At 42.0% G+C, this 18,760-nt stretch overlaps 1 protein-coding gene across 1 annotated transcript in view; it reads right to left on the reverse strand.

The window, feature by feature from the left end:
* The window catches only part of LOC106578564 (cadherin-18), a 231,088-nt gene that overhangs the window by 123,856 nt on the left and 88,472 nt on the right, over positions 1-18,760 (reverse strand). The window contains exon 4 of the mRNA XM_014157549.3: positions 11,574-11,693. Coding sequence (XP_014013024.1) covers positions 11,574-11,693 — 120 coding nt within the window. The remainder of the gene's footprint in view (positions 1-11,573; positions 11,694-18,760) is intronic.

Below are 18,760 nucleotides of genomic sequence, written 5' to 3' on the forward strand. Positions count from 1 at the left end.
TGACAATATAATATTTTACCAATGTTTTCTAATTTTAATTATTTAATTTCTGACGCTGACTTGACTGCCGGTTATTGGAGGGAAACGATTTCCTCAACATCAATGCCATAGTAAAACGCTGTTTTTGTATATAAATATGAACTTGATAGAACTAAAAATGCATGCATTGTCTAACATAATGTCCTAGGAGTGTCATCTGATGGAGATTGTAAAAGGTTAGTGCATCATTTTAGCTGGTTTTATGGTTTTGGTGACCCTGTCTTTGACTTGACAAAACATTACAAACAACTCTTGTAAATGTACTGTCCTAACATACTCTAAATTTATGCTTTCGCCGTAAAACCTTTTTGAAATCGTAAAACGTGGTTAGATTAAGGAGATGTTTATCTTTCAAATGGTGTAACATAGTTGTATTTTTGAAAAATTTGAATTTTGACATTTATTTGGATTCAAATTTGCCGCTCTTGAAATGCACCTGCTGTTGATGGAGTGCACCACGGGTGGCACGCTAGCGTCCCACCTAGCCCCAAGAGGTTAATGCAAGTGTAGCTTAATGCTTGTGAAAAAGCAAAATACTGCATAGTTTCCTAGGAACGCAAAGCGAGACGGCCATCTTTGTCGGCGACCGGAGATCCGTTCATCCGCCGAGATCGTCGAGGCCATTGTACTCGACCAGTTTCAGCGAGGTCTACCCTGAGAAGTGCGGCGATGGGTTGCCAGAACGAGGTACTTTCCACCGACCATCTCGTGGGCCTGGTTGAACGGTATTGTACGGCAGGAACAGCTGAGCAGGCACTTGAGGAAAGATTCCCATTCCCCAGGCCTGGGTGAACCAGCGGACAGGGTAAGACTGTCCCAACATGTGAAGGGGGAAGAGAGCAGCGTGGGGCCGTGAGGAAAGAATCAGAATCGGGCCAAGACACTAAGGAAAAAGCCGGAAACCGGGACCGGGGGTCGAGGGGGTCTTACCCCACGAAACCCTATTATCTGTTACAATTGTAATCGACCGGGACATATTGCGGCCTACTGCCCTATTAAAGAAGATCCAATGCCATGTAACCCCGGTGAAAAAGAAGATGATATATGATATGCATGTCCTGTGGTAACCACTGTACTTGAAAGAACAAGAAACAAACATATGTGCCGAAGGTTGAAGGGAAAGAGGTTGAAGCACTGCAGTGTTCCGGCAGTATGCTAATCCTGGTCGTTGCAAACCTAGTGCCGACTCATAAACTGGATACAAGTCAGGATATCAGTGTTACATGCATTCATGGGGACACCCGTCTGTACCCCACAGCCATAGTTAGCATACAAACCGAGGACAGTCTGCTGGATTATGAGGTCGGCGTGGTCCCAAAGATGCCATATGATGTAATATTTGGTAGATACTTTCCTAAATTTGCAAAGTTAGGCCAAAAGAATGACATATTTGAGAAGTCAACAACCCTGACCAAGCAGGAAGAAGCATGGGGCCTTCAACCAAAGCCAAGAAAAGAGGTCTCCCAGGGGTCAACCTCACAGGTGCTAGTAGGGGAGGATGAAGTGGCTTGGCATTGTGGAGAGTGCCATTTAACATCTCCCCGACCAGCTGTTAGATCCCCGTTAGTGCCACTCCCCATAATCGAAATGCCATTTGAGAGGATAGCGATGGATATAGTGGGCCCACTACCCAAATCCACCAGAGGGCACCAATACATTCTAGCTAGTCATTTTAGATTATGCCACTCGCTACCCAGAAGCCATTCCCCTTCGGATGATGGCTTCCAAAAATATTGCCAAAGAATTAATGCTCTTGTTCACCCGGGTAGGGGTTCCAAAGGAGATCCTTACTGACCAGGGGACCCCCTTTATGTCCTTACTGAGCAGGGTACCACCTTTGTAAATTGTGGCAGGTGAAACAGTTGGGGACATCGGTTTACCATCCTCAGATGGACGGGCTGGTTGAGCGATTCAACCGTACCCTGAAGTCAATGCTCAGGAAGATAATCGATAAGGATGGGAAAAACTGGGATTGTATGTTGCCGTATCTGATGTTTGCCATTAGAGAGGTTCCTCAAGCCTCACTGGGGTTTTTCCCCTTTGAGCTGGTATATGGGAGGCACCCCTGGGGAATCTTAGACATCGCTCGGGAAATCTGGGAGCACCAATCCACCCCGTATACTAGTGTCATAGAGCACGTCACGGCAATGCAAGACAGGATAGCCACAGTCATGCCCATCGTCAGAGAGCACATGAGACAAGCACAAAAGCACCAGCGGCACATTTATAACCGGCAGGCTACCCTGGGGGAATTTCAACCGGGAGATAAGGTGTTAGTGTTGATCCCCACGATGGAGTGCAAATTCGTGGATTTTTCTCAGGTTTTTGCCTGCCATATGAGTTTTGTTATACTCACAGACATCATTCTAACAGTTTTAGAAACTTCAGAGTGTTTTCTATCCAAATCTACTAATAATATGCATATCCTACCTTCTGAGTCTGAGTAGGAGGCAGTTTAATTTGGGTATGTTTGTCATCCGGCCGTGAAAATACTGCCCCCTATAGTGAAGAGGTTAACATCAACGGGCTGTAGTAGAGCGGGTCGAGAGTTTTAAGTTCCTTGGTGTCCACATTACCAATGAACTATCATTTTCCAAGACAGTAGAGAAGAGGGCACGACAATACCTTTTCCCTCTCAGGAGACTGAAAAGATTTGGCATGGGTCCCCTGATGCTCAAAACCTCTACAGCTGCACCATCGAGAGCATCCTGACCGGTTGCATCATCGCCTGGTATGGAAACTGCTCGGGATTTGGCAGTAAGGCACTACAGAGGGTAGTGTGAACGGCCCAGTACATCACTGAGGCCAAGCTTCCTGCCATCCAGGACATATATAATTGGCGGTGTCAGAGGAAAGCCCATAAAATTGTCTGAGACTCCAGTCCAGTTATAGACCGTTTTCTCTGCTACCGCACGGCAAGCGGTACCGGAGCGCCAAGTCTAGGACCAAAAGGCTCCTCAACAGCTTCTACCCCCAAGCCATAAGACTGCTGAACAATTAATAAAATTGCCACCGGACAATTTACATTGACCCCCCCCCCCCCTCCCTCCCTGTTGTACACTGCTGCTACTGTTTATTATCTATGCATAGTCACTTCACCCCCACCTACATGTACAAATTACCGCAACTAACCTGTACCCCCGCACACTGACTCGGTGCCAGTGCCCCCTGTATAGAGCCTCATTACTGTTATTCTTATTGCGTTACTTTAGTCTACTTGGTAAATATTTTCTTAACTCTTCTTGAACTGCACTGCTGGTTAAGGGCTTGTAAGTAAACATTTCACGGTAAAGTCTACACTTGTTGTATTCGGCGCATGTGACAAATAATTTGATATGATTTGAAGGGTGTTTTTTATTTTAATACATTTGCATACATTTCTAAAAACGTGTTTTTGCTTTGTCATTGTGGGGTATTGTGTGTAGATTGATGAAGCTTTATTTTTATTTCATACATTTTAGAATGAGTCTTTTAATGTAACAAAATGAAGAAAAATGAAGTAGTCTGAATCTTTCTATTTTTTTAAGGTAGCCTTGCATCTTACAATTACACAAGAAATTACACATCATAAATACACCAGAAAATGTAAATACAGACATAAATTTTTTTTTAACACACTCATGAAAAACAATCACACTACTCAGCAAAAGTGTCCTCAATCAACACCCTGAACTGCCCGAAAGGCACCAATACATCCATATGTAGGGAACTCTGAAGATTTTTTCCATAAATGTCGTGCAAAGAAACTTACAGCAGATTGTCCTAAGTCTGTCGCAACATACGTAATTTCCAGAGTTAGCCATCGCTGTGATCGGGTATGGTAACTCGTGCGTCTATGGGTAAGTAAAGATGTCAGGTAATGTGGGAGTTTTAGCAAAAGGGCTTTATAAATGAATAAAATGCAGTGCTTTGACCTACGTGAGCCATCCTACTTTCTGACAGAGAAAGCAGTAATAAGTGCAAAACCTGTCATTCGTGATAAAACAAAGTGCACTATGGTAAACTGCTTCTAACGGCTATAATGAAGTGGCAGCTGCATTCATGTAGATGATGTCGCCATAGTCTAGGAGAGGAATAAATGTCAACTGAATGATCTGCATTCTAATATTTACTGAGAGGCATGACCTATTTCTATAGAAGAAGCCCAACTTCTTAGTTAACTCATAAATATGCTTTTTAAAAAGACAGCTTATCACCTATCCAAATGCCCAGATATTTGTAAGCAGGGACATAAACGAACAATGTTGGGACCATCCAAGGTACATATGCTTAAATCATTATAACAATTTGTGTGCTCTAGAAAACAACATATACTTTGTTTTACCTGCTTTCAATATGAATTTAAGATCAATAAAGGTTTTCTGTAAAACAATAAAAGACTATTTCAGATAGTCAACAGTGGGGGCAAAAGAATACACAGTATCGTCCGCATACAGGTTACAATTATTTTACAGACAAACCAGGATTGTTAATGTATACAATAAAAAGTACTGGACTCAGAACCGAATACTGCCAGACACCTTTCATTATAATCAGAAAACTTGATTTAACACCATCAGTAGTCTCTCACACACACACTAGAGTCACGTGCTCGTTTTTGGGAAACGGGCACCAGGCCATAAACCTTTCAGATACTACAAATTGTATAGGAAACTCATTCCGATACCCTCTATGCTATAGCCCTTAGTAGACTCTCGTTGTAGTTTTGATGTTTTTTATTTGTCACACACCGGATAGGTACATTGAAATGTGTTCTTTTACAGGGTCAGCCATAGTACGGCACCCATGGACCAAATTAGGGTTAAGTGCCTTGCGCAAGGGCACATCAGCAGATTTTTCACCTTGTTGGTTCAGGTATTTGAAGCAGCTACCTTTTGGTTAGTGAAAAGGATTGGACAGATGAGTTACTAAAACAGCAGACAGAGACAGTATTGTATTGGCATGCATGGCTAACACTGCTATGGAGTGGTGAGAGCAGCTGCTGGCTACACCTTCGATCACATCCCCCACACACACATCCCTGCACCTCCCTCCATGCCTCATGCCCCATACTGAATTACAATGCAGACAAGATGCAGAGTCAGCCCGAGCAAAACAACCCATCGGATATATGACCAAGAGCATACTGCTGCATATGGGTAAAAATGACCATTACATACTGTATGCTTGGTGCAGAATAACAATGAACCATTTTACACTCAATAATATCAACTGCATTTACAGAGGTTTCAACATCCAGTTATTGATTAGGCAATGGGGAGATGTTAATTTTGTTGGGACATACGGTAGGTTGCAATGCTCTACTGCAACATGTTTTATCATATACATTTCTATGGCGAGACTTTACCAAGAGACATATCTGAACTATTCTTCAAGTCATCTTTCATTCATCTAGGTCATTAAAGCATTGCTTCTATGTGAGTAGTTCATGTTACGAGACACATATGTATGCTACACACCATTGCCATCTTACAGACACAGAAGTATTGTGTGCACTTGCACTTTGCCATCCGCATTAAATATTTTATAGAATCATGTAAGGTCATCTAAAACAAAATATGCATTTGAAACAGTGAAACAGTTTTAAACCTTTCTATCTTTTTTATTTTATTTTAAAGGCTGACTGTAGCTCAGAGAGAGAGAGAGTGCATCTAATACAAATTACCTCAGAGGAGATTGTTAGTGATGGCCTAAAGAGTAAATAGGGAGCTGAACAATACCTTAAAGCAGTGGTCACCAACCTGAGCAGCTAACCGATCGCTGCAGCTGTACGTAGTCCATCTGTAAATAGCCCACCCAATCTACCTACCTCATCCCCCATATTGGTTTTAATTACTTTGCTGCTCTTTTGCACTCCAGTATCACTACTTACACACCATCATCTGCTCATCATTATCTGCTCATCTATCACTCCAGTGTTAATCTGCTAAATTGTAATTACTTTGCTACTATGGCCTATTTATTGCCTTACCTGAAATAAAAAATAATAATAAAAACTTTTTTGAGCCAAGATCACTTTCGCAGTCAAAATGCAAGCCAAAATCTACCACTCCGATTAAAAAATACAAAATTTGGTTTATTTATTTACCAAGTACCTAAATAATCACACAGAATTACATATACACAGAATGTATCATACATTGATTACAAATTATGTCATAAAGGAAAACATCCCTAGTTACACAAAGAAAGGGGGCTGGGTTTGAGTGAAAGAGCGGGAAGACTGAGGAGCAAAAAGGTTTTGTGTCTCTATCGTGCCGTAGGCAGCTCGTAAATACAGTATCTTATGCAGTCTAAATAACCGCCCATTTGAAAAAGGAAAATGCAATAAATATTTACTCTGAGCTGCGCTTCAGTAATTGGTCGTAGATGGAAGGTGGGATGGCCCAGCATGAACCTCTGATCCTCTGAAGAATGTCTAGTGGTGAACTGGAGCGTGGTAGAATGGTTACTCTGTCCGTCCTCTCCTAGCCCACGTCTATAGTTGCTGCACTAACGCAACGGCTAGGAGGTGTCACTTCTTTAGTGAATAAGAGCTCAAAGTTCATACCAAGTTGCCAAACTTTAAGCTCATGCTATATTCTGGCTGGTATAGTCGAAATTCATCCTTTCGGCGTGTTACAAAGGCTTTACAAGATTTAACTCTATAGAGTAGAGAGAGAGAGAGAGAGAGAGAGAGAGAGAAAAGGGGAAAGGTATTTATGGGGGTCATAAGCCTCCCCAACAGGCCAACGTCATGACAGTGCATTAGGCCAAATACATTATCACAGCATATTGGATATATACCTGCCGTGCCAATATTGTTCTTCTCAGACCATATTATATTTCAAAACTCAAGCTTTGATAACAAAATAAAGTGGATTTGTAAAGAAATCCGACCCCTTGACTTTCTACATTTTGTTAGGTTACAGCCTTGTTCTAAAATGGAAAAAAATATATTTTCCCTCATCAATCTACACACAATAGCCAATAATGACAAAGCAAAAACAATTTTTTACAAATGTTTTTACTTAAATTACAAACAACAAACGGAAATATCACATTTGCATAAGTATTCATACTCTTTACTCAGCACCTTTGGCAGCGATTACAGCTTCAAGTCTTTTTGGGTATGACACCACAAGCTTGGCACACCTGTATTTGGGGAGTTTCTCCCATTCTTCACTGCAGGTCCTCTCAAGATCTATCAGGTTGGATGGGGAGCGTCGATGCACAGCTATTTTCAGGTCTCTCCAGAGATGTTTGATCGGGTTCCGGCTCTGGTTGGGACACTCAAGGACATTCAGAGACTCCCGAAGCCACTCTTGCGTTGTCTTGGCTGTGTGCTTAGGGTCGTGGTGCTGTTGGAAGGTGAACCTTCACCCCAGTCTAGGTTCTGAGTGCACTGGAGTAGGTTTTCAACGAGGATCTCTCTGTACTTTGCTCTGTTCATCTTTCCCTTGATCCTGACAGGTCTCCCACTCCCTGCCGCTGAAAAACATCCCCACAGCATGATGCTGTCACCACCATGCTTCATCGTAGGGATGGTGCCATGTTTTCTCCAGATGTGACGTTTGGCATTCATAGCAAAGAGTTCAATCTTGGTTTTATCAGACCAGAGAATCTTGTTTCTCATGGCCTGAGAGTCCTTTAAGTGCCTTTTCTCAAACTCCAAGCGGGCTGTCATGTACCTTTTACTGAGGAGTGGCTTCCGTCTGGCGGATTACTGCAGAGATGATTGTCCTTCTGGAAGGTTCTCCTATCTCCACAGAGGAACTCTGGAGCTCTGTCCGAGTGACCATCAGGTTCTTGGTCACTTCCCTGACCAAGGCCCTTTTCCCCCTATATCTCAGTTTGGCCAAATGGCCAGCTCTACGAAGAGTCTTGGTGGTTCCAAACTTCTTCCATTTAAAAAGGATGGAGGCCACTGTGTTCTTCGGGACCTTCAATGCTGCAGACATTTTTTGGTACCCTTCCCCAGATATGTGCCTTGACACAATCCTGTCTCGGAGTTCTACGGACAATTCTTTCGATGTTGTAGCTTGGTTTTTGCCCTGACATGCACTGTCAACTATGGGAACTTTATATAGACAGGTGTGTGCCTTTCCCAATCATGTCCAATCAATAGAATTAACCACATATGGACTCCAAATTGTAGAAACATCTCAAGGACGTTCAATGGAAACAGGATGCACCTGAGCTCAATTTCGAGTCTCAGAGCAAATGGTCTGAATACTTATGTAAATAAGGTATTTCTGTTTTTAATTTTTAATAGATATGCTGAAATCGGTTTTAACTTTGTCATTATGGGATATTGTGTGTAGATTGAGGATTTTTTTTTTTAATCCATTTTAGAATAAGGCTGTAACGTAACAAAATGTGGAAAAAAGAAGGGGTCTGAATACTTTCTGAATGCACTGTAGATATTGTTGTAGTACTTGCGAGCTTCAGTGAAGAATAAATTTAAATACTTAGCTTTTTAATTTTACTAGACTGATGGTACCTTCGTCTGATGGCCATGGGGTTTCAAGATGACTGGGCTACTCAGACAAAATGATGTCAGTGAACATCAGGTTGGCAAGTCAGAGCTCTAGAAAGATGTTTTCGAGTTGGATGACCATTCAAAACAAATTTCCCCAGCCGGATCAATTTTTTTCCGAGTTCCCATTTGTCTTGAACGCACTGAAATCGGAAGTCAGAGATTTCCGAGTTCCTAGTTGGTTTGAACACGGTATTAAGCTTCAGTGGAAGCAGGGAGGGAGAAAGCAGCAGAGGGTTCGCCTCTCACGGTCCCTGCTTACTACTTCCATTCCTTCGGTGAGACTGACCAGAGAGAAGGGACACAGTTTTGCACCTAATGGCCAAACTCGAGTCGCACCGCATCTACCTCAGGCAAAAATGTAAGTTGTTACTATGACCAGAGGAAGTGAAATATTCCTCGATATTAAAAGACACGACGAGCTGCTAATAATAATAAAAACACAGGGCTATCGATACACTTCGCTAATTCATTGCAGCTGTAGCGCGAGTGGAAGTAGAGAGAATTACTAGTTTTATGTTGAGTAATAAGGTTGAATAAAACTTAGACATGAACTCACTCATAAAAACAGCTGCTCTTTGCTGTATTCTTTGACAGTCTCTCTCTAGTCATGGTTGTAAAAGTTATGAAATCTCACGTAGGCTAGCGTCAAACTTTGCTGTGGCCGGGGATGTGGAAGCTGTAGGTAGGCAAATTTTATTTGCCACATGTTCCGAATACAACAGGTGTAGAACTTACTGTGAAATGCTTACTTACAAGACCTCAACCAACAATGCAGTTCAAGAAATAGAGTTAAGAAAATATTGACTAAATAAACTGAAGTAAAAAATTAAATAAAAAGTAACAAAATGACATATCAATTACAAGGCTATATATAGGGGATACCGGTACTGAGTCAATATGCGGGGGTACAGGGTAGTCGAGGTCATTTGCACATGTAGGTAGGGGTAAAGTGACTATGAATAGATAATAAACAGTGAGTAGCAGCAGTCTAAAAACAAAGGGGGGGAGGGTGTCCATGTATATAGTCCGGGTGGCCATTTGATTAAGGAGCCTTTGGACCTAGACTTGGCGTTCCGGTACCGTTTGCCGTGCAGTAGCAGAGAGAACAGTCTATGACTTGGGTGACTGGAGTCTTTGACAATTGTTGGGCCTTCCTCTGGCATTGCCTAGTATATAGGTCCTGGATGGCAGGAAGCTTGACCCCAGTGATGTATTGGGCCGTACGCACTACCCTCTGTAGCGCCTTACGGTCAGATGCCGAGCAGTTACCATACCAGGCGGTGATACAACCGGTCAGGATTCTCTCGATGATGCAGCTGAAGAACTTTTTGAGGATCAGGGGACCCATGCAAAATCTTTTCAGTCTCCTGAGAGGGAAAAGGTTTTGTTGTGCCCTCTTCACGACTGTCTTGGTGTTTTTGAACCATGATAGTTTGTTGGTGATGTGGACACCAAGGAACTTAACTCTTGACCCGCTCCACTACACACCCAGTCGATGTTAATTGGGGCCTGTTCGGCCCTCCTTTTCCTGTAGTCCACGATCATCTCCTTTGTCTTGCTCACAATGAGGGAGAGGTTGCTGTCCTGGCACCACACTGCCAGGTCTCTGACCTCCTCCCTATAGGCTGACTCATCATTGTCGGTGATCAGGCCTACTACTGTTCTGTCATCAACAAAATGAATGATGGTGTTGGAGTCATGCTTGGCAATGCAGTCATGGGTGAACAGGGACCACAGGAGGGGACTAAGCATGCACCACTGAGGGGCCCCTGTGTTGAGGATCAGCGTGACAGACATGTTGTTGCCTACCTTTACCACCTGGGGGTGGCCCGTCAGGAAGTCCAGGATCCAGTTTCAGAGGGAGGTGTTTAGTACCAGGATCTTTAGCTTAGTAATGAGCTTTGTGGGCACTATGGTGTTGAACGCTGAGGTGTAGTCAATGAACAGCATTCTCACATAGGTGTTCCTTTTGTCCAGTTGGGAAAGGGCAGTGTGGAGTGCGATTGAGATTGCGTCATCTGTGGATCTGTTGGTGCGGTATGCGAATTGGAGTGGGTCTAGGGTGTCCGGTATGATGGTGTTGATGTGAGCCATGACCTTCAAAGCAATTCATAGCTACCGACGTGCTACGGGGCGGTAGTCATTTAGGCAGGTTACCTTTGCATTCTAGGGCACAGGAACTATGGTGGTCTGCTTGAAACATGTGGGTATTACACACTCGGTCAGGGAGAGCTTGAAAATGTCAGTGAAGACACTTGCCAGTTGGTCCACGCATGCTCTGAGTACACACTCTGGTAGTCCGTCTGGCCCCACGGCCTTGTGAATGTTGACCTGTTTAAAGATCTTGCTCACACCGGCTACGGAGAGCATGGTCACAGTCTTCCGGAACAGCTGGTCCTCTAGCCGATTGGCTATCTGATTGGACAGCACAGTAGGTGCACTCGATTTAGCCAAAGATCTCCTGTTCCGCCGGGTAGGCAAAGCTTGTATTTTTATACAAATTAAATGGTCTACCTGGTGCACAGGGCTTCTGAACCAAGTGCACCTACCGCCAGCAGCACAACACAAAAAAACGGAGCCCAATCTAAAACTTGCACAAAGTAGAACTGTCAATTAAAAAACATGTAGCCAATTTATTTATTACTAAATTTAGCAAACAGAGTTAAATCAGAGATTCTTACCTTTGCCTCGATTTGGTAGTCTCGTCCAGATCATCATGGCATTTGTAGTTATTTATATGTTTTATGAGTATTATGACTTATACTGTGGTATTCTATAGCTGTAGTTTGCTTACATTTCAGAGATAGCTTCTATCATTACTGGTACTGTATGTCATTTGCCCAAGGTGCCGTTGTGGAGAGATTTCCGAAGTATCAATAAAAAAATCACTGCATATCCGACGATTTATACTATGTATAAATATTTTACGTTGATTCTATTTCATGACAGTAATTAAAACCAGCACTGCATTCACTCAAAGTAAGTTGATAATGTGTACAATATTGTGTCTTACCAGTTTTGGGATCAATAGAGAAATATGGCTGTCCTTGGAGAATACTGTAGACAACTCGGGCACTATTTCCATACGTTGGGTCATCAGCGTCCGAAGCAGTAACTTGATATACAGAAGTACCTGAAAATATAATGAAAAAAACATCAGAATCAAGCTTTCTTATCGATATGTGATACTTATGAGTATGTGTGTCTTCATGAGTGCCTATAATTCATACAGGATTTGTTTTGATATTGGGTAACTTCATATATTTAATTGATCGTTCGACCTCAACCCATTTGAGATGGTTTGGGATGAATTGGACCAAAGAGTGAAGGAAAAGCATCCAACAAGTGCTCAGCATATGTGGGAACTCCTTCAAGACTGTTGGAAAAGCATTCCTCATGAAGCTGGTAGAGTTAATGCCAAGAGTGTGCAAAGCTGTCATCAAGGCAAAGGGTGGCTACTTGAAGATTTTCAAATAATCTATCTCTCTCTCTCTCTCTCTCTCTCTCTCTCTCTCTCTCTCTCTCTCTCTCTCTCTCTCTCTCTCTACTGCTCAAAAAAATAAATAAATACTTTTTTCTTTACATAGTTGAATGTGCTGACAACAAAATAATCAATGGAAATCCAATTTATCAACCCATGGAGGTCTGGATTTGGAGTCACACTCAAAATTAAAGTGGAAAACCACAATTCAGGCTGATCCAACTTTGATGTAATGTCCTTAAAACAAGTCAAAATGAGGCTCAGTAGTGTGTGTGGCCTCCACGTGCCTGTATGACCTCCCTACAATGCCTGGGCATCCTCCTGATGAGGTGGCGGATGGTCTCCTGAGGGATCTCCTCCCAGACCTGGACTAAAGCATCCGCCAACTCCTGGACAGTCTGTGGTGCAATGTGGCGTTTGTGGATGGAGCGAGACATGATGTCCCAGATGTGCTCAATTGGATTCAGGTCTGGGGAACGGGCGGGCCAGTCCATAGCATCAATGCCTTCCTCTTGCAGGAACTGCTGACACACTCCAGCCACATGAGGTCTAGCATTGTCTTGCATTAGGAGGAACCAAGGGCCAACCGCACCAGCGTATGGTCTCAGAAGGGGTCTAAGGATCTCATCTCGGTACCTAATGGCAGTCAGGCTACCTCTGGCGAGCACATGGAGGGCTGTGCGGCCTCCCAAAGAAATGCCACCCCACACCATGACTGACCCACCGCCAAACCGGTCATGCAGGAGGATGTTGCAGGCAGCAGAACGTTCTCCACGGCGTCTCCAGACTCTGTCACGTCTGTCACGTGCTCAGTGTGAACCTGCTTTCATCTGTGAAGAGCACAGGGCGCCAGTGGCGAATTTGCATATCTTGGTGTTCTCTGGCAAATGCCAAACGTCCTGCACGGTGTTGGGCTGTAAGCACAACCCCCACCTGTGGACGTCGGGCCCTCATACCACCCTCATGGAGTCTGTTTCTGACCGTTTGAGCAGACACATGCACATTTGTGGCCTGCTGGAGGTCATTTTGCAGGGCTCTGGCAGTGCTTCTCCTGCTCCTCCTTGCATAAAGGCGGAGGTAGCGGTCCTGCTGCTGGGTTGTTGCCCTCCTACGGCCTCCTCCACATCTCCTGATGTACTGGCCTGTCTCCTGGTAGCGCCTCCATGCTCTGGACACTATGCTGACAGACACAGCAAACCTTCTTGCCACAGCTCGCATTGATGTGCCATCCAGGATGAGCTGCACTACCTGAGCCACTTGTGTGGGTTGTAGACTCCATCTCATGCTACCACTAGAGTGAAAGCATCGCCAGCATTCAAAAGTGACCAAAACATCAGCCAGGAAGCATAGGAACTGAGAAGTGGTCTGTGGTCCCCACCTGCAGAACCACTCCTTTATTGGGGGTGTCTTGCTAATTGCCTATAATTTCCACCTGTTGTCTATTCCATTTGCACAACAGCATGTGAAATGTATTGTCAATCAGTGTTGCTTCCTAAGTGGACAGTTTGATTTCACAGAAGTGTGATTGACTTGGAGTTACATTGTGTTGTTTAAGTGTTCCCTTTATTTTTTTGAGCAGTGTATATTGATAGATAGATATCTATATCTCTCTCTCTATCTCTATCTATATATATTTATAGATCTATCTATCTCTCTATCTCTCTCTCTCTCTATTTCTCTCTCTCTCTATATATATATATATATTTCTCTCTCTCTCTCTCTCTCTCTCGCTCTCTCTCTCTCTCTCTATATATATATATATATATATCTCTATATATATCTCTATCTCTCTATCTCTCTCTCTATATATATATTTATAGATAGATATCTATAGATCTATCTCTATATATATATAGATATAGATATAGATATATATCTCTCTCTCTCTCTATATCTATATATATATATCTATCTATCTATCTATCTCTATATATAGATAGATAGATAGATAGATAGATTTGTTTAACACTTTTTGGTTACTACATGATTCCAAATGTGTCCTTTCATACATTGTTTTGATGTCTTCACTATCATTTTACAATGTAGAAAATAGTAAAATAAAGAAAAACCCTTGAATGAGTAGGGGTTGCAAACTTTTGACTGGTACTGTATGATACTATCATCGTTTGAAATGTCCAATTGGTTATTCACATTCAGAAGTCTCAAGCTGTTAAGTAAAATATGTTTCCAGTAAAGATAGTCTACTACTACTTACCCAACAGAAGGATTATATAGTTTTTGTGATCCATGATTTTTGGCTTTGCTTAGATGGTGGATAATTTTCTCCTCTTAAAAAAGGTCCCGTACAGTCAAAATCATGTGTTTTTATGATATTTGGATAAAACCAGCGTCTGAAATATGACTATTTCTTCTATATTTATAAAGTTTATCATATAGTTACAAGTCCCCTCCCCCATGTCAAATACTTTGATTCAGGAGGTGGGATTATTAAGGGCATTTTGTGACGTTTCATTTTATTCTCTTTGCTAATTTAAATAAGTACTGCCTTGTAACCAACATTGCAGGAGTCTCCGTATATCGGTGTAGTTTACATAGCTCGGTAGCTATTTGACTACAGCGTGTCAGCAAATATATACTGAACAAAAATATAAATGCGACATGTAAATTGTTGGTCCCATGTTTCACTAGCTTAAGTAAAAGATCCCAGAAATGTTCCATATGCATAAAAAGCTTATTTCTCTAAAATGTTGAACAGAAATTTGTTTACATCCCTATTAGTGAGCATTTCTCCTTTGTCAAGATAATCCATCCACCTGACAGGTGTGGCATATCAAGAAGGTGATTGAACAGCATGATCATTGCACAATAAAAAGCCACTCTAAAATGTGCAGTTTTGTCACACAACACAATGCCACAGGTGTCTCAAGTTGAGGGAGTGTGCAATTGGCAAGCTGACTGCAAGAATGTCCATCAGAGCTGTTGCCAGAGAATTAAAGGTTCATTTCTCTACCATAAGCTGCCTCCAATGTCATTGTAGAGAATTTGGCAGTACGTCCAACTTGCCTCAACAGCTTTTTTACCTGCAAAATTGTCTGAGACAAGCCACCCGGACAGCTGATTAAAATAGGCTGTAATAAAGCCCTTTTGTGGGGAAAAACATATTCTGATTGGCTGGTCCTGGCTCCCAGAGCGTGGCTGCGCCCCTGCCCATTTGTGAAATCCAAAGATTAGGGCCTAATACATTCATTTAAATTGATTTATATATTTTTTCAGTATAATTATAGGTTTCCCCTATTAATCTAAGGCAAAGATACTTATAGGTTTCTGCTTTCATCTGTGTCTGGTGTTAGCAAGTCACTGGCTAGCTAGGTATTCAGCCAGCATGGTACAAAAGCTGGGGAAGGGTTGCCCAAAACTCTGACGCCGTTGTCATGTCATTACATCATGAGACATGGCAAACAGAATATTCATGCAAGAATGTTGGAAGACAACTGCAGAAAAACCCCACCAAAGAATAGGTTTCATACAAAATGTTTTGATATCATTGATAGTCATGATATAGCATATATGAAGTGTACCCATACTTCACCCTGTCTAGTTTCAACTCTAATAGTCCAAGATGAACTAGCTAGCTCGATAAAACAGTGCTGACAATTCATAAATCATTTGTGAAACCATAATGTGATGTGTGACAGGATTGGATGTTGCATGCAATGTTCAATATTGTATGAGTTGCTTTGCGTATCAGCAAATTAGCTTGAGATGATCTCACCTCAACACTGATCACTGTGTCCATGTTACTTGACATGGGTGTTTTCTAATAACTGTCCATCTAGGTGAGCTCCCTGCCCACTCAGGCTGTTTTTTTTTAACTTTCTAATAGTTAGAAAAAGTACATTTTTCAAAAATGCTGAGCATTTTTAGCTGGAAAAATATTGTTGGTGATGTTTCAAAAGGTTATTTTACATGGGAATCAGAATGACTGTTCGAGACCTTTTTAGAACCCATGTCACATACCTCATCTTATTGTGATGCTGCATTCATTACCAAGTGGGAAGAGATTACATACAACTGGGAAATATTTAACGGCCCTCCAAATGGTAATTGTAGTCCCGTGTGGCTCAGTTGGTAGAGCATGGTGTTTGCAACGCCAGGGTTGTGGGTTTGATTCCCACGGGGGACCAGTACGGACAAAAAAGAGAAAAAAAAGTATGAAATGTATGCATTCACTACTGTAAGTCGCTCTGGATAAGAGTGTCTGCTAAATGACAAAAATATAAATGTAATTACTAGTGGGATCTCGTTCATCATCCTGAGCTCCCACTTCTCTCACATGCTCAACAACAGCATTTTTGGCATTTAAATGCAACAAAACATGATTTATAAAAAGCGATCTATTAATATATATTTTTTAACACTATAATTTGTGTACAAGCTTGATAGCTGTACTTTTAGTTTATGGTTTACGCAGCATGATGACCATTAACCAATCAGTGTTTCTCAATGAGTTCAAAGCACGTGAATGCATCCAACTGGTATTTACAACTTCACAACTAGTAAATTCCCACCTCCTACTTGATTACGAATGCAGCATTACCTATGGCTTGTCCCTGCTCAATTTCATTACATCCCATTGGTTTCAATCCATCTATCTACACTGTCTGCTGTTTAATTATTGCAAGGACCACAAACCATTTAATGCAGTTTTGAGAGCTCAAGATGACCATCTGAAATAGGATTACAACAGACCTGGGTATTTACATTTTTTTAAATTCTGTGAAAGTCACAGCAAAAAGAGAGACTATCCACCTTCAGCCAATTTAGCATTACTACCACATATTTTGTTTCTGTTTGAAAACAATTCCAGTTCATGGGGTAGTTTATCGAATGAGCACAGTGTTTTATGAAAAGTTTAACAAAAGCAGTAAGTGCTAAGGCGATACTTCCTGAAGCTTTTAGACTGATGATTGTCTCAGAAGACAGAAAGGGTAATTGTAGTGCAACAGACAGGTAGAAACTGAAATGTAAATCCCCCTATTAAACAGCATCTTGTAAAATGAGTTTTCATGTAATATGGATTGAAGAAATGTAAAATCACTTCATAGTAGACAAAATTACTTTCTTCTTGCCAGCTCCCATGGGGTAGCATTGATCTGTATTTTATGACAGGTGACAGCACCTATTGGGATACCCATTTCTCACTTGCCAAGGGTTAGATTGAGGAAGGGGTAGAGGATTGAAATGTGTGTTCCATCTTTTATATTGGGGCCTTGAATTCCTTTTAATATCTAAACGTTCTAGAACAGAACAAATATACTTTTAGTTACTCAAAATGATTGTCACCATTCCACATTTACCAGATGAAAACACCCTTAATCTTTTAACTTGTATTTTACACCAATTAAACAACAAGATCCTAGCCAGCTGAGGGTAGATGTATACAAAAGAGAGAGAAAGAAAAATGTATAAATGCACACCTCATGTCCATTTAAAAATGTTCAAGCAGGAGTGTCTGCCAGAGATCAGAGTTGAGTAGATGAGTAGAAAATTGATACCCCTTTCATCTAAGCCTCCAAATATTTTTTTTGCAGTTCAATTCTAAGAAGTGAAATGGTAATGTTGGAGTACCCTTGCACATGCCCACCTAATCAATTTAGACAGCAAAAAGGAACACCACCAGCAATTAGCCACCACACACCCAGACAGCCCGTTCCTGGGCGAGGAGAGAGCAGGTATTGACAAACTCAGGAGAATTAGAGCTGTGAAGTGTGAGGACAGTTGATTGTTACAGCTGATTTGATGCCACAGACGCCAGCAGGCCGAAGAGGATTAGTTTTAATGGCCCCAAGCAAAAGGGGGGAGCGGGAGGGAGAGAAAAAGGGTAATTATTTTACCCATCGCAGTCCTTGATTCTTCCCAATGGGTCATCAATGTTGATTGATTCTACATGTTGTAGGGACTAGCTACCTGGCTGGTTGGCAACGTTTTTCCAGGAAACAGGGAAACTTTTGAAACCTGTGGATTTTCCCCAAATGAGTCAAATCATAAAATGTCTAAGCAACACATTAGATGCAACATGGAAGCTCTTAAACCAGTAGCCAATGAAATTAACATAGCTATATGTAATGAGCCACCAACACATTCAGCCAATATTTGGATTGTGATCTGCCAAATCCTACAGTCACTACATCAAACATTCCTGTCAGCTTTTATCATACATTTACATTGAGATTACAAAGCATTTATGTAACAGGGCCTCATAGAGGATTACAAACATAGATGCATGGGGTTTGTAGAAAGATGTTTAGCAACACAGCGCTAAGTCATGCGTGTCTGCTCATAAAAATGCATAAATACATCAAGGGTCATTATCATGACACAAGGAAAGACCCAGATGCAGATGATTGGAGTCTTTATTAATCCAAAAGGAGTAGGCAAGAGAATGGTCGTGGACAGGCAAAAGGTCAAAACCAGATCAGAGTCCAGGAGGTACAGAGTGGCAGACAGGTCAAGACATGGTCAAGGCAGGTAGAATGGTCAGGCAGGCGGGTACTGAGTCCAGAAACCGGGACTAGAAAAAGGAGAATAGCAAAAAGCAGGCGAATGGGAAAACCGCTGGTTGACAAGGAAAAGATACAGAGAGACAGGAAACACAAGGATAAATACACTGGGGAAAATAAGCGACACCTGGAGGAGGTGGAGACAATAACGAGGACAAGTGAAACAGAACAGGGCGTGACCGTCATATTGACTGTTTA

The sequence above is a fragment of the Salmo salar genome, chromosome 19 (assembly GCF_965601325.2).
Source record: "Salmo salar chromosome 19, fSalSal1, whole genome shotgun sequence".
Lineage (NCBI taxonomy): Eukaryota > Metazoa > Chordata > Actinopteri > Salmoniformes > Salmonidae > Salmo > Salmo salar.